The sequence below is a fragment of the Eurytemora carolleeae genome, unplaced genomic scaffold (genome assembly GCF_000591075.1).
Source record: "Eurytemora carolleeae unplaced genomic scaffold, Eaff_2.0 scaffold473, whole genome shotgun sequence".
Lineage (NCBI taxonomy): Eukaryota > Metazoa > Arthropoda > Copepoda > Calanoida > Temoridae > Eurytemora > Eurytemora carolleeae.
This window is the reverse complement of record NW_019396633.1, coordinates 52,238-69,913: the sequence shown is the minus strand read 5'-3', so window position 1 is coordinate 69,913 and position 17,676 is coordinate 52,238. Positions and strand designations below refer to the sequence as shown.

Below are 17,676 nucleotides of genomic sequence, written 5' to 3'. Positions count from 1 at the left end.
AGGGGGGGGGTCAAATTGACCCCCCCCCCAGCGTATCCTGGTTTTCAAGTACCCCAGCGGGGATAGGGTTAAGCACCCGTAGGCCAATTTGCCTCAAATTTTGATTGGGGGACCTCAGGAGAACCACGGTAATGTTAAGTTTAGCTTTGTTTTGAAATTCCAAGTTGAATGGGTCGACTTTTATAGGGAAAATAGATAAAATTATTTACAACCAAGTGCGGGTAAACGTCAGGAGTAATAACTATACTTTATTGCATCTCTTTACATCTCTTTAAAATTTGCAATACATGCCTGCATTGGGTTCGTTTCGTTTGTTCAATACAAATTAAAAGCAAAGATGTGAACCAGGGTCAATTGGAACTCAAACTAGACCGACCCCTTGTACCAGGGATTAGTGTTGCACTGTGCCAACTTGGGTTCAACTTGATGTCGCGGCCAGACTTTTTACAGTACCTGACCTATTATAGGTCTAATTGACCTATGCTAAAAACTTTAGAATGGTGGATATCGAGATCAATGCTTAATCTCATCTTTTTCTTAATCTCCAGATTGAATAATGCTTGTTTTGCTCTTGTTATTAATCGTCAGATTAATTTACCGATCGGGATTAAGGATATCCCATTAAAAAGGTCCCAGCTCTACCCCACTAGCTTAGTTTACTGTGGATACGAAGAGTAAAGTTCATTCAAACAATTTGATTTTAGATAATTTAGATTTTAGCCTTGGGTTAGTTTTACAGAATACTCTGGTAAGATTCTAATTACAAATTGTGAACTAGAGAAATATATGAACAAACAATATATGTGCAAAGTTATCATACTAATCCGAAGACATTATTATAAAATTTTTATTTCAATAAATTATTCACAATTAAATCATGAAAAATGACAAAAATATTTTTGCAAATTTCGCAAAAAATAGTTGTATTTTTTTAATTTTGCTTTTTTTGCAGTAGAGCCCAAGTGCTTTCCAAAAATGTACTAAATGTTATAGATTTGTATCACAAATACTAGTCTATTATAGGAAAAGGAGATGTCAGCCTGAATAGGGTTAGGTATAATCTAAAGGGACTGTAAGCGTAATTTTATGTGACTCTGCTTGCGAAGATGGCAATGTCTGATCTAGAAAAGTATGAATTATGATTATAAATCAATGTTATTGTATTTTTTACTGTTTTTTTTTGGCGGTTTCTCTACGAAGTGAATATACTTTCTTTAACTCCCGTGTGTTATGACTCATGTAGTTAAGAAAGCTGATTTTCTTTACATTTTTATATAAATTTAAATTAGGGCTGGGTGCTTTCCCGGCGGAACGAGTGTTCTTTTCTGAGAATGAACGAAACAATCAAGAACGATCCTATCGTTCCGAAAAAAAAACAAATGATTAGAACGCGTTCTTAAAAATGTGGAACGATTAGTAAAAGAACGGAACAAGACGCGAGTTGCTTAAAAGAACGGTTAAAATCCTTTAACCCTTTCTTATTATCAAGAACGCGTTCTTAGTTGGGAACGCATTTTAAATCAGGAATGTGTTCTAAATCATTTAGAAATAGATTTTTTGATTTAATCACCTGACCCCCCTCCTCTCCCCCCACTTTAAACTCGCCACCGGGGTTCCCCGGTCTCTGCTAAACTGACAACAGACTACACAGCAAGTTTCAGTTTAACTTCTGTATATTGTACATATTAAGGATATTAGCACTCCCGCCCCTTCCCCCGCTCTCACAAAATTATACATTGCTCAGCTTATCTAAGCTTATTCTTTTAACCCTAAATTTAAAATAAATATTTTAAAGTTTACGGCCGTGAGGAACTTTTTATTAAAAAATCGTAATTTTTTTACTTTTTAACCAAATATTTTCTATACAAATTTTGTCTTGGATGGACGGAACGGGGGAAGGAAACGTTCTTGATTAAGAACAGAACAACCGTTCTGCAACTAAGAACGGAACGGAACGGGAAGACAGTTATTCTACTAAGAACGGAACGGGATGGAACAAAACGAGAACAGAACGATAAAAAAGAAACAAGAACAGAACGATTTAGCTGTAGACCCTCGTTCTAGAACGGAACGGAACAATTTCAAAAAAGTCGGAACATGTCCAGGCCTACTTGCGCATTTTCATGCATATAAGAAACAATGGAGATTTTCACAGAAATAAACACTTTTCAAATCAGAAGAACGATGTTAACTTCCATAATATTGATCAGAATAATGGTTTCAGGGCGACGTTGTAAAATCGGGCAGTGCCATCTTTGGACGGAGGCTCACATGCTAGAACTGTAAATAAAATTATAAGTGACCCTCACGTTAAGACAATTACAGATTATAGCTCCCTCATTATCAGATAAAGATAAAGACTTCAAGGGTGACGTGCCTTTGGAAATAGGGTGGATTTGTGAACTGGGTGCCTTTGGGAAATTGGCCTTTGTGAATTGGTACTTTCGTGAATTGGGTGCCTACTGCCTTTGTGAATTGGGCCCCTCTTTCAAATGAAAAATAACCTAAAATTACAATGACAGTCCACATTTCATGATTTCTTCTGTATATTACCTAGGATAGAGCCAAAGTTCGGTAAACTCTCAGATATGAAGAGAAGCACAAGAACAACTACAGTTCGGAATGCACATCTCCAAATGTTAAAATCTAGAAATACATATAAATGCAGTGGGACCCAGAAAACCCAAGAATAAGAAGATGTCTTTTAGGTTCAAAGTAAATATTCCATTATAAACAGACCCAGACTCGTAAATTGATCTAATCATTTTTCTAGTGAAGTGAACCTATTAGATTTGTAACAACATCAAATACGATAAATGCTTTAATGTGTTTTTTCAAACTCAAACAATATAAATCAGATAAGCTGAGCTAAGCATACTACCCACAAAGAACAAGAGTATAAGAAGGACTTGAAGCTCATTAAGTATGCTTTTAGTTGCAAGGAATCATGAATATAAGAAGGACTTGAAGCTCGTCAGGGAATCATGAATAAATGGAAACAAACAGTATAAATTCCGTTAAAAAAAAATTTTCTGTTGATTGTTAAATTGGGTAAAAAAAAAATTTCAAATTACTTTTTGGAATATTAAGCAGTTCCTCAAAGAACTGATTTGGCGGATTTATCATGATTGGAAAAGCTGCAATTAGATGAAGGAGTAGAAGCACTTCAGTAACTGTTTTCACCTGGAAAAAAAGAGACAGCTAAAGCTTTAAAATAAAGCTCTTTGCTAATAAATATATATGCATATGTATAAATATTCATACTGATGATTGCATACAAGCATGAAACAATTTGTTAATGAATAAAATGTTACAAGAAGATTGTTGCGTTTCAACTGATATGAATATATGTATGAAAATAAGTATTCAAAACATGATTTTTATCGTATCAAAATTATGGTTCATATATTTATATATGTTAGCTATATCTGGCCAAACGGTTGAACCAAATGGGCGGAAATTAGTTGAGAGAACCTATGAGTACCAAGGGGTAACATAGGCTAAAACATAACTCGAAATTTGTATTCCACAGGCAACGCCGGGCACTTCAGCTAGTGATATTTATAATTGTGATAAAAAATAAACGGAGATAAAATTTGTTACACTACCAAGAAAAGAATATATCTTGTTACATTACAATTAACGTCTAAGTGACAAAAAAAAAAACGTTATACTTTTCTTCAAATGTTTAAAAAATTTGCAAATCAAAGATGTATATGATTTGGTATTTAAAAAACAAATGATATGTTAATCTAAATCGATAGTTATTATTTAGATATGTTAAATTAAAATTTTCTCGGATTTTTTTTCTTGAGAGGAGAGATAAAATTTGCCTTAAATGAGTTAACATAATTAATTAATTTTAATTGATATTTTGAATAATCTTACTGTTCCGATACAGAGGGATTCCACAACATTATTATTCACTTCTCCTCCTAACTGGAAGTATCCAACAGCTGCCATTGGTAGGTACAGGATAACCAGTACTAGAATAGGAGTACAGTACAGTACAGATTAACCAGTACTAGAATAGGAGTACAGTACAGTACAGTACAGATTAACCAGTACTAGAATAGGAGTACAGGACAGTACAATACAGATTAACCAGTACTAGAATAGGAGTACAGTACAGTACAGTACAGATTAACCAATACTAGAATAGGAGTACAGTACAGTACAATAAAGGATAACCAGTACTAGAATAGGAGTACAGGATAACCAGTACTAGAATAGGAGTACAGTACTGCAGTACAGTACATGAAAACTAGTACTAGAATAGGATTACAGTACAGCAACGTTCAGTGCAGGATATTGCAAATACTAGGATTAGGATCCATGTTTCACAGTTTGAACATTTTGAAATGGCTCGATCAATCTGTGTGAGAATTGTCAACGAGTAAAGTTAACAATTCCCTAAATAAATTAAAATTATGGAGTTATTTATGACTTTTTGTTGTTATTTATTTACATTGATAACTCAAGATACACTTCTTCAGTGTAGGAGTACAGTTTATTAGAACAATTATTACTCTACACCCCCCCCCTGGCCTCTTATCATGCATTTCAACTTTCCTTTTATTGAAAAATGCAAATTATTCTTTTGCTAGAATCCAACTTACACGGAAATCATTTTTGATGGAAGAATTTTAACAAGGAAAATTTTAAAAATACTTTTTTCCTAACTCTGCTTTCAAATAGTTTAAAAACAAGAGATGTAAAATCTTGCATATAAATTAATCAAAAGTTAATTTTCGAAAACCTCCGTTTCGTTAACGGAAATTTGTCCAGTTCTACCTTTAATTTGTTTCACAGCTTGTATTTACTGAAAGAAAGTTCGTTCTTGAATACTGTAACCAACCCTTGCATTTCTTTTCCAATTTTTTTCAATTAGGAATTTAGAAGAAATTTAAGCGCTCTAGAGTTTTTTAGTCTTTTTTTAATAAGAAAACACCACAAAGAGATAAAAGATTGAAAAAATCTTCTTCTTTTTATAAATTTAGGCTCAATTTTATTTTAGGAATACCTCTTTACGTATAGCTTATTTTAACGATTAACAAATTTAACAAACTAGCCATTTAGGGCGCTTCGCGCTTATCTTCTATTTCAACTTTTAATTGTGGCTCTATCTGTGGGCATTTTGTTTCTAAACACACATAATGATATATCAAATCATCGCTTCAAGGTGTAACGCTTTCGATATCTATCACGCTTAATATTTATGAATCTTATTTGGTCAAAATTGTATTGAGAACTAAGTTTATTACTTTTAACAACACATTTTCCGAAAAGAATTTGTACAAAAAAAAAATTTTTGTGCCTCTTTTTCTAAATTTAAATCTTTTTTTTCTAATTTAAGAGAAATTTACATTAATTTTGTCGGGGTAATAAAAAGATTTTAAAACAGGTACTTTAATATTGATCTTTACCATTACTGAAGTACTAAAAGGCACTGTGGGTGTAATTATTGCATTCGTATACTTACAACAGGAATGATCAATGAGTCGGACTTATTCTTATAAATCTATAGAAACATACGTATATGCTGTTTAATATATCGAAACTATTTATATTTATTTATTTATATTTACACTAGGCTTTCATGGGCCCATCTTCGATTTCAATTGTGAACATTTTCTCTTTAAATGCAAACAAAAAACCAACAAAAAAAGTTCGCGGATTTTCTACTTACTAACAGTACACAGAACTGCAGATTTAGGAAATTCCCTTCTATCTCTCATATCAGCCTTGTAATACAAATAATAAGTTGAATAATTAAGAAATAAAAATAAAATAGAAATAAAAAATTGCAAAAAGAGAATTTTCCAAAAATTAACATTTAAGTTAATTTTACTTACTTACTGTTTGTTTTCACTATTTTTTGAATCTGAAGCCAATACAATATTATTTCTATGTTCTTCATTACAATACCAACAATATAAAATTATGTATTCGGAAATCTTGGAAATCATCCATTAACTTCTTTTCTCAAGCTAAACCATTCTAGCAAAATCTTTTACTTTTTATTTTCTGAGAAACAAACAATATGAACAATAGGGTTAAGTGCTAACCGTTTATTCTGTACTAGGCTTGACTTTAACTTAAAATTGTTACTCTATCTGCGGTATTTTCTCTTCTTGAAGTATCAATTTATCAGTTTATCAGTTTTATCCAATATTTTCTCAAAGAGTTTTAAAAATAAAATTTTTTAGGCAAATTTTTAAAACTCTGACCATCCATAACCTTCCGATGGGTTCAGCCGTTTTGATGTTTATTGGAGTAATTGAGAACAATGAACAATAATAAGGACAATTTCATTGAAACTTCCATGTTTAAAATTTTGTTTGTGGATTTTTTTAAAAGACAATTCTAATCCTATTGTTACTTCTTAGAAAACCAACCCCTGTAGACATTCAGGCCCCCTCATCTTGCAGCTTAAAATGGGGCACTTTTTGTAATCATCATAGATATGAATAGCACTATATAGTATATACAGTAAAACTAAAGGCATATAAATGATTTTTAAGTGGAATTGGTCTGTGTTACACGGAACAATTGCTGTGCCTCATGTCCATAGGTCATAACTTGAGCATAAAAGTCCTTATTCTTTTCCAGAGTTTTCTGGTTCTCACTGTAATAGAGCTTTGGATCTTGAATATCTAGAATTACCTTTAAAGAACCCCTCCGCTGATGGCGCGGGGAACACAGGCTCCCATGAACCTACAACGTAAAGTCCTTATAAGCCAAAATTGTTTAACAAAATAAAAAATTTGTGGAAAAATCTTAATTTATCTGTTCATTTAGATCTGGTAGCTACCTATAATTTCCTGGCATTTTATAAAAACCTAAAAGCTTGTACTTTTTACTATTATAATCACCCAGTTCATTGTAGTAGAAGCTTGAACTTTGTTGACTATTATAGTTACCCAGTTCGATGTAGTGACAGCTTGTATGATCCCGGGCTATTATCGTTGTAGTAGCAGCCAGCAGGTTGTACCATCCAGCCTGGACTATCATTCTTAACCAGTTTGTTGTTCAGTGTAGTAGCAGCTTGTACTGTCACGAACATCTAGAGATTCTTTAACCATAATGATGATACAAGCTGTTGTTGTTGTTATTAAAGCTGACACAGCAATCTGCCTTGAAAATAAAACAACACTTTTGTGCAGGAAAGGAAAAAAGAAGTATTGTTATTATGTTATCTTGATTTCCTGCATTTAGTTTTTAAGATGCCAAGCCTAATTTAATAAAAATCATGATATCAATAATTATTTTTGTAGTGAATGATTACCAAAAATCATTAGGTGTTCCCAACCAACAGACTGGACACATACCAACAGCAAGCACAACCATCCATATACAGGGATTCATCTAGCATATAGTAAGGTTATAATATCCTGGACTAACCCATAATCTACAAAGGATAGTTGACATGTACCGGGGGTCTAATGTGGGTTAGGAAAATTTCAAGGCAGGATCTTTTAAAAGCACATTTTGCTAATACAAAAGAAAATTTGTGTTTCTTTGACAATAATGTGCACAACACATATGATAACCCTAAAATATCCATCTTCATTGATTGATCTTGAAATATACAAAAATAAACAGCTGTAAAATTTATAAATTCCATCTGGGCGGTCAGCGTCAACGCTATATAGAAGCGCTTTAGATAGCAGTTGAAATTGGAAGTTTCTTTTATATTTTTTATATTAAATTTTTTTTAGGTGAACTTGATCCAGGCTTCAAAGAAAATGATTATATGAACAGAATGTCCTAAATCATATTGAATCATGCATAGCTCTAATTTGAATTTTGTGATTTTGAGATAAACAGAAAATCTTTAGATAATAGTTTAATTAGTTTTGGTTTTCAAGCTTGAAGAATTTGATATTATGCCCTCTGAACATTAAGCTATAGATAAATAAAATTTATATGTTTACCTCAAACCCTGCTGCTACAGCCAGGTTATGAATAAAGGTCGACATAATAACAATATAAACACATCCTGTACCGTACTGCGTTATACTGATACACACAAGAGAAACAATCCTGGAAATGTAATATTTGAGAAAATTAATCTTTATTTTAAGCTGATCCACATTATGACAATTATGAATTGATATCTTTGTATTGAGAAATGTAAAAATTGACCTGGCTGTTTTTCCAACAGCCTTTTCAGCTATTGCAGGATAGGGGTCTCTGACCTAGAGCAAAACTTAATAGGTCTATGCAGTCAAATGTTGTTTCTAAGCACATACGAGCATTTGTCACCTGTTCTCTAAACTCTGGATATCTTTCCTCCAGTATAATCCAGCAGTAGCCAAGACGTGTTCCAACGAATACAGCAAATATGGCAAATATCACAATAAGAGCTAAACCAGCAGGACCTAAATCAATAGGATTGTTGATGCTGTTTTAAAAGAACTTCCATTGATCAGTAGATGGCATGTAATATTCAGAATGCATCCATAAAATCTACAAGTTGAAGGGCAAAAAACAATATATAATTAAACAAAATGTTTGTAAACAATTGAGACAATTTTTAATTAGGTATTGGCAGTTTTTGATTTATAAAAAATGAACTGATAGTTTTATTTAGTGAAAAGGAATTCAGTGTGTTTTTTAACAGTATTTCTTTAATGATGATTGTTCTTTAATGTCAGATACCACTATTACCAACCTTCCAACACTAACAATGATAGCATACTTTGCTAAGGTTTTTTAAGGCTTATTAGTTTCGAAAAGTAAAAGCAAAACAAAAAATGATAGCTTTGTAACTTCCACTTTTAAAAATTATGCCCATTTCTATTTCCATAGTACAAGCGTCAGACACACAAATGTTGGACTGTACAAACCTAAGACTTGTAAAAAAATCTCATAGTAAACCCCAAACCTAATCACCTGTCCAACGTTTGTACTGGTCAGACGTTTGTACTAGTCTGATGTTTGTCTCAGTCCGACGTTTGTACCAGACTGATGTTTGTACCACTGTAGTCCGACGTATGGAAGTCCGATGTTTGTACTGTCTGACCTTTGACATTCGACATTAGTGGGTCGGATGTTTGTACTGGTACCTAGAGGTATTGTTCAGTAAATTTTGAACAACCAACCCGGTTCATAAATGATTGGTTAATCATAAGGCACTGACTAGGTATTATAGAATAGGGCTGGGCGCATTCCTGGTGGAACGATCGTTTTTCCCCGAGAACGAAAGGAACAATGAAACTATCAAGAATGATACCATCGTTCGGAAAAAAATGAACGCTTAGAATTCTGAGCGTGTTTAAAATTATTGGAACGATTAGTAAAAGAACGGAACAGAACAGGAATTGCTTGAAAAGAATGGTTAAAATCGTTAACGCCTTCTTATTATCAAGAACGCGTTCTAAGTTTGAAACGCATTTTGAATCAGGAATGTGTTCCAAATCATCTAGAAATAGTTAAATATTTTTTTTTTAACCACCTGACCCCTGGCCCTATATCTTTGAATCCTATGTTGTAGACCTTAAATATTTCAAACTATGAATTCTGTTGGATCAAATGATCTAAGTTTAAAATATTGAAGACTTACACCATCAGGTTGCAAAGTTAATGTGATGAGAAAATTTAAGTTAGTGGCCATGACTCAATTCCTCGTATTAATCAACAATATATGTGCAGAAAATTAGCACGTTTTGCACAAGGGTTATTTTATTGCACATTGCACAGGATCTGGTGGGAGCAACTTTCCAGATTCATCTCTCTCTGCACCTAAACTTCAAATACAAGGAAAATATAAGGGATTAGAAATTCAGAGCGCTTTGTGCATTTAAGTCAAATTAAATTTTCTGCTACTTAGAACGGGACGGAACGGAACGAGAACGTAACAATAAAAAAGGAACGAGAACGGAACAATTTAGCTGAAGGACCTCGTTCTAGAATGGAACGGAACGATTTAAAAAAAGTCGGAACGTGCCCAGCCCTAGTAAAGAACCATTACTGATGCGTACCAGCGTCTTACAACCTGGCATTTGTCAAGCTGGGTAAACGGTACAATCTTTAAAGTATTGAATCTGAAAACCTCCCACAGCCCAGACCGCCATAGGAGCTAACACCCTGAGCTCATGGACTAATAGTTCTGTTAAAACAATACCCATTCTGTAGTCATAGCATGAAAATATAACTTTGATAAGAGGTTATTACTTATTACCTGTTCCAATCATAGCACTGGGTAGAGCTAGAACTCCACTACCAGCCATCTCTCCAGCCAGGAACAGACCTGCTACCAGCATACTTAATCCATGGGACTACAAATACATGTATAACTTCAATAATCAATTAATCTCAGGGGTTTCTTTTCAACTCGAGACAATGGAGAATCACCAATGTGATATTTATATTAGCTTTACACCTTTTAAAGAACATTGCATAAAATTAATTTTATAAATGATAACATTTCATGACCAAGTTACATTTCTTTGTGTTATTATATAAACAGCATCATATAGTAGTCTAGGTGTCTGTCTAAACTGTATACATGCTAATATGAAATGATAACCCTATTCCTCCTGGGGGAGGAGGGGTGGCAATTTGACCCCCCCTTGAGTTTTTTTTTACAAAACTCAAAAAGTATTGGTCTCAGGCTATTGAAATTTTCTGACTTTTCCTAAATACCCATAGCCATCCCCTTAGGTATCAAACCGGGCTATACTAACTGCCTCAGGCACACTGCCTTAATGACCAATTTTTCCTGTAACAAACCAAATCTTTGTTTTGACCCACTTTCAGACTGTAAGTTTCAGTTGTCAGATTTTGATAAACTTTAGCTTTTTGGAAAGCCCATGACATAAGGAAGTGTATTGCACACGTTTTGCAATGAAAATTTAGCTAATTTTTTGCATACAACCAATCAAAAGAAATTTGCACATTTTTGGTTTTTCTTAATTACACATCAGGTTATTTAAAATTTTGAAAATTGTTTTGCATATTTGAAATGGCATAGTTAAGGGCTTTAAAAAATGCATATTCAATCATTTTTGGGACATTTTTTTTGCAAACATTTTTACTATAAAACGGGATTATTCCATAATTTGGCAAATTTGCAATTTTTTTGCAGATTCTAAAAGTAGGGCATAGGAGCATGATGTATAATTTGTCATACTTGGACACTAAACATGGGATTTAGAGGGGGGGGGGTCAAATTGATCCCCTTCCAGCATATCCTGGTTTTTAAGTACCCAAGAAGGAAAAGGGTTAATACATAAACAATGTTGGATCTCTGAAATATATAATTTGAAATATACAATTTATAAAATGTCATATCTGTACGTTAAGTATCAAAACTATTAATTGTCTAGATGTGAGTGACCAAAATGTCAAATTAATACTAATTTACCTTAACCATCCCATCCTCTTCATCTATTGCTGAACCCATCCTCAATACTGATTTCTGAAAAAATATGGAGGAAAGAATTGTTCTCACTTTTTTAAAATGTGACAGAAAACAGTTTAAAAGTTTGAGTAAATGAGTTATCTTGCAAAAAAATAGGAATTTCATTATTGAGCTTTTTGCTGACATGAATAATACAAATACTGGGACAAGAGGGGCTGTAGCTGAGTATTTGCATATTCATGAATATAACATAAATTATAGATTTGATACAAGGATGACCTGAAAATAATGATAATATTGGAATTTAATCTAAACAAAACCGGTTTTTAAGGAGTGTCAAACAAATTTATAGGGGTGTTGGAGGGGGGTAATAACAAATATAAGAAAATCTGCAGCAAGGAAATAACTAAGTCATATTATGTCTAAGTGCTAACTAAGTGCCATTTCTTTTTAAATACTTTATTAAAAATATTCTGCATGTGAAAAAAGATTGAAGATAAAAGGAACTGAAAGTTTAAAAAAATTTTACGACGCATAATCAGTTTTTTATTGCTGATAGACTTCGGTTCGGTAACATTGGCATGTTTATTTTTTTCAAATCAATCATTATCGGTCATAGAAAAGACACGGTTCGTTTTTCGTTTTTTTCTACGTCATTAACAAAACTATCAGTAAATTTTCATTAAATTTTGAACACAAAAGTTTAAAAAATTTACTGGTATTATAAAAAGCATTCGTTTTTAAATTTTTTTTTTTAAGAAAAGTTTATTTCTTTTGTTAACAATTTGGCAATTTTCGTTTGTTAATTAACACTGCGGTTCTCAGAATAATGCCTTGTCCTATGCGTAGCTTGTGAATAAAATACAAAATATATAGATATTGAATAATCTGGAAAATTGCATAGAATATATTAATGATAGAACATGGGGATGTTTTCAGAATTTCATCATCACTGTAATATAACTTGCCACAGTGATCTAGGTTGAAAGCTTTTACGAAAAAACGCATTACAATTTTTTGATATAATTGAAACTAATGATAGAGATGAGTATCTTGTCGTTTTTTTTACTGAACCACACAATTTTCCAAAAGATTTAGAAGAACCATCTTTCTTTTTTATTAATTTTTTTTCATTGCTTGAATTTATAATAATTTACTTTTGTTCTGTTGTGGTGTAGGAATGTAATCATTTTTAACCAATAGCCATATATATCACACTGGTGTAAACCTTCATATTGTTTGATAGGTGAAAAAAAACTATTTTTACTTATTAAACACTTTCTTTGAACTTCTTGAAAAATTGTTAAAATCACATGTTTTGTAGACGGTATCTGTCAAATATTTCTTGTTAAATGGAGAAGATGAAATATTTTCATATCTTCGCCAATATTTGAACTTCATGTCTTTGAAGCTCTGAACAAACACTACTATAGATATATTCAAGTATATTTATTATTAGATATGTATGTCGTTTGTAATTAATTTTGTATTTGTAAAAAATCATTTAAAATTTGAACATAATTTTTGTTAGTCATTTATTTTTGAAAAAGTAATGAAAACAAAGATTATAAATAAAAACCAAAAAAAAAATTATTTTTAATTTGTTGAAATGTAAATATTGAATAATTGAATTAGTCGGGCGTGCAAAGATAAGAAAGGTAAACCAATACTTAAGTTTTTATAAATTTCTTGTCGAGAGTATTTTCACACGATCCTTCATTTTGGCCAATATATTCTTCTTATATTCTTCTTATATTCTACTTATATTCTACTTATATTCTACTTATATTCTACTTATATTCTACTTATATTCTACTTATATTCTACTTATATTCTTCTTATATTCTTCTTATATTCTTCTTATATTCTTCTTATATTCTTCTTATATTCTTCTTATATTCTTCTTTTATTCTTCTTTTTCTTCTTAAATTCTTTTAAATCATTTTAGTATGCTTCTAATATTCTTCTAATATTCTTCTTATATTCTTCGTATATTCTTCATATATTATTCATATATTCTTCTTTTATTATTCTTATATTATTCTTTTATTATTCTTATTATTCTTCTTATATTCTATATTTCAAAGTGTTGCCTCCCCCCACACCCTTCCCCTAGTTTTTGCCAAAACGCATAAATCTTAGAGCTTCATGACTTTTACTTTGAAAGGATCAAATAATATTATTATTTAAAAAAATAACTTGTAAAATAATTTAAAACATTTCTTAAGTGTGAAATATTTCAAAAATGGGGTTACAAGTAAAAATTTGCATATGAAAGTTTCTTTTGCACTTCTCAACTAGAAGAAGGGCGGTTAATTTTCTAGAGGTGGAGGGTAAATTTTAATTCGGATAGGGTCTAGACTTTTCCCCCTCCCCACTGCAAAAACTGTATATTATTACGTGTTAAAACATATTTTGATTCTTAGTGGTTAATCAAATCAATAATCAAATAATCAAATCAAATTGTTCTTTTTGTATTCTCTCAACTCTGATTTTTGTTTTCCTCGAAATAGAACTCTTGAAAGTTAATTTGAAAACATGTCTGAACTTCATCAAGACGGATATTTCGTTGCATTTCTCATTTATATTTTTCCAGATAGTATCAAAATTCTTCAAGTTTATTTTGTTGTTTTAAAACTTTAAAATCTACAAATGGTACATAATTGAGTAACAATTTTTACTTATAACTGAGGCACAAACTTTTAAACACAAGTGTAAATTAAAATGTTCGATCAATGCCAGGCATCTACAAGTGTGAAAAACAGTATTAAGATCTAAAAACTTACTTTTTCTGGTCCATGATAAAAGAAGCTATTTTTCAAAAGAATTCTATTTGAAATTAATAGAAATTTAAACATTATTCATGGGGGTTTAAAGGAATTGAGTTTTTGCCACAAACTCTGATTTTCTGATCCTTATCTTTGCAACCCAATTTCGTAAACCTTATTTATTTCCAACTATGAATTATGTTAAATATAAAAATCTAAGCTTGAATATCAAATTCACCAGCACACATACCACCCTCAAATTCCTATAGGAATTCAGAAAATTTCGGGAATTTCCCAAATACCTGGGTATCTGGGAAATTTCCCAAATGCCTTGCTTTTTAGCAAAATTTCCGAGATTCCCCAATTTCCTATTGGAAATTTCGGGAATTTCCCAAATACCTGGGTATCTGGGAAATTTCCCAAATGCCTTGCTTTTTAGCAAAATTTCCGAGATTCCCCAATTTCCTATTGGAATCTGATGGTGGGTATCTGGGAAATTTTCCAAATGCCTGGCTATCTGGGAAAGCCTTAAATTCCTGTCATTTGAGAAGTTTTCAAAATCTGAGAAATATACCACCCTGAAATGAAATGAAAGGAATTTGGGAAATTTCGGGAACTTCCATAATGCTTGGGTATCTGAGAAATTTACCAAATACCCAAGGTCTCTGGGAAATATCCCAAATACCCAGGCATTTGAGAAATTTTCCAAATTCCTTTTTTCTTCAGAAGTAATTGCTTTCGGGTCATTCAATTTGCCTCAAATTTTGATTTGGGAACTCGGGAAAACCAAAGGAATGTTCTTAGCTTGGTCTTGAGGTTCTAAATTATTTTTTCTTTAAACTAAAGAAAAAAATTGAGTGCTTTCTGAACTAAATTATTTGGCGAATTTTTATTCCTATCCTGTCTTGGGAAATGATGGGCTTAAATCAATTTAGGTATGAAAGCCCAGCTCTGAACCTAAAGTGAGGGGCATGTGTTATAGTTAGAAAAGTCAAACATTTTAACTGCCTCAGACCAATACTTTTTGAGTTATCTTCAAAAACGTATCGGTTTAAAAACGACGAAGAAAACACAAAAACGAAACGATCATTTTAAAAACATTCGTTTTTTTTAAAACAGTAGTTTTCAAAAACTATCGTTTTTAATAACGATTTTTTTTGAAAACGATAGTTTTTAAGAATTCCGATCCTTCCTTAACAGGGAGTAGGGTTATAACCTAATATTTCAGTCTTTTGTCATAAATTTTGACCCATTTTTCAGGTCAAAATTTTGTTTGCCTGCGCCGGTCAACTTCTTTACCTATATCTGGGATTTCTTACATTTGTGCCCCCCACTTTACAAATTCCTTGCTACGGGCCTGTGTTTTTCAGTCTATGGAGTAACTATAAATATATGGAATAACCTGTCATCTTCGTTATTAAATTTTATAAAAATGTAAATTGCAAAAACGATATTAAACGTAATATAAAGAGACATTAAAAAAAGGTATGGGTTCCATTTCTGTGCTCAGCTTACCTGTAAATCGTAATAAACACAAACAGCAGTCATTTCACAAATCACAAATCCAAGTGCAAGTTTCTTCACAATTAATAATATCACAATTTTCTTGAATAATGTTAAGTCGCGAACAAATTATATATTTACAGTACACATGTACACTGAAAAAGTATACATATTAAATTTATTAAAGCCAGAGATAAGAGAGTTACAGAGATCGGTTAATTCCTGTAATGTGCGATATTTTCCACAGCATGTTCTATTGTGTACATATCCATGACAAAATGAGGACATAAACATGAACACAATGAGGACGTACATATGAATACAATGAGGATGTATACATGAATACAATGAGGACATATACATGAATAAAATCAAGAAGTATACATGAATACAATGAAGATGTATACGTGAATACAATGAGGATGTATATATGAATAAAATGAGGATGTATATATGAATATAATGAGGTCGTATACATTAATACTAGGTGGACGTATGCATGAACACTAGGTGGACATATACATGAATACAATGAGGATGTATACATGAATACAATGAGGATGTATACATGAATACTAGGTGGATGCATACATGAATACAATGAGGATGTATACATGAATTCAATGAGGACGTATATCTGAATACAATGAGGATGTATATATGAATACAATGAGGATGTATATATGAATATAATGAGGTCGTATACATTAATACAATGAGGACGTATACATGAACACAATGAGGACGTATATATGAATACAATGAGGTAGTATACTTGAATACAATGAGGATGTAAACATGAGTACAATAAGGACACATACATGAATACAATGAGGATGTATACATGAATACAATGAGGATGTATACATGAGTACAATGAGGATGTATACATGAGTACAATGAGGACGTATACATGAGCACAATGAGGACGTATACATGAATACAATGAGGTAGTATACTTGAATACAATGAGGATGTATACATGAGTACAATGAGGACGTATACTTGAACACAATGAGGATGTATACATGAATACAATGAGGTAGTATACTTGAATACAATGAGGATGTATACATGAGTACAATGAGGATGTATATATGAATACAATGAGGATGTATACATGAATACAATGAGGTAGTATACATGAATACAGTAAGGACGTATACATTAACACAATGAGGACGTATATATGAATACAGGACGGCATCGTCTACATGAATACAATTAAGACGACTTTCAAATTCTGTTTTCATTTTTTTCCATCTTCCAGCATATACGCATTAACATGTAAACACAGAGAATGTCTCAATTTAAAGCTTCTCTTCGTTTATTTATAAACTTGTGATATGAAAATTGCATTATTAATATTGTAGCTTATTGGAAATGGAGACTAAGGACTTGTGTCAAATCAACCTAAATATTGAAGGTTGTAATCATTTACACAGAATAGATTGTCCCTGTAATTTCAAGTGACCAAGTTTCCAGTTTGAAGCGAGGCATGTCTGATTCACAATGAACCACTTTAAACCTTTGTCTTTGTTTTCAGATTTATTCTATGTTGAAGTGACTTGTAGATGTTGAAGCAGCGAAAATGGTGGAAATTGTCAGAATTCAACATCAAGATAAAAAGAAACTATACAGGGTGTCCCAAAAAACATGGGAATTCAGTGACGAATTCGATGTCGTCTTTTTAAATAATTCTTTGATTTAGTATAGTGATACCAACTGAGAAAGCTTTAATCTGTAAGAGTTTCGTCTGCTATGTTTACATTTTGTTTGTTTATGTTTTGACTGCATACGGTTGTACTTAGTAAAACAAGAAAATTGCAGTATACAAACAGAGAAAACTTGTCCGTCTGTTCATCTTGCAGATACATTATAGACACATCTTTACAGTCTTTTACCCTTTTCATAAAATAAACTCTAGCAGACATAATAATATTATGGCTTTTGAAATTAGGTATTACAATGCTAATTCATAGCAAAGACGATATACTATTCGTCACTGAATTCCCATGTTTTTTGGGACACCCTGTA

At 32.0% G+C, this 17,676-nt stretch overlaps 2 protein-coding genes across 2 annotated transcripts; both read right to left on the bottom strand.

Annotated features, from left to right (window-relative positions):
• Positions 1 to 2,510: 2,510 nt before the first annotated feature.
• On the bottom strand, positions 2,511 to 5,767 carry LOC111706628 (uncharacterized). The gene is made up of 4 exons (XM_023479540.1): positions 5,690 to 5,767; positions 3,889 to 3,986; positions 3,075 to 3,183; positions 2,511 to 2,646 (listed from the first exon to the last, which is right to left on the bottom strand). The coding sequence occupies exons 1-4, from the start codon at positions 5,736 to 5,738 to the stop codon at positions 2,531 to 2,533; spliced, it is 372 nt and encodes a 123-aa protein (XP_023335308.1). The 5' UTR covers positions 5,739 to 5,767; the 3' UTR covers positions 2,511 to 2,530.
• A 765-nt stretch (positions 5,768 to 6,532) lies between these two features.
• LOC111706627 (amino acid transporter AVT6E) lies at positions 6,533 to 15,767 on the bottom strand. Its single transcript, XM_023479539.1, has 9 exons — positions 15,652 to 15,767; positions 11,372 to 11,425; positions 10,187 to 10,283; positions 8,269 to 8,384; positions 8,149 to 8,201; positions 7,938 to 8,046; positions 7,289 to 7,368; positions 7,031 to 7,137; positions 6,533 to 6,720 (listed from the first exon to the last, which is right to left on the bottom strand). Exons 1-9 carry the CDS (start codon positions 15,682 to 15,684, stop codon positions 6,626 to 6,628), a joined length of 744 nt encoding a protein of 247 aa, XP_023335307.1. The 5' UTR covers positions 15,685 to 15,767; the 3' UTR covers positions 6,533 to 6,625.
• Positions 15,768 to 17,676: the final 1,909 nt, after the last annotated feature.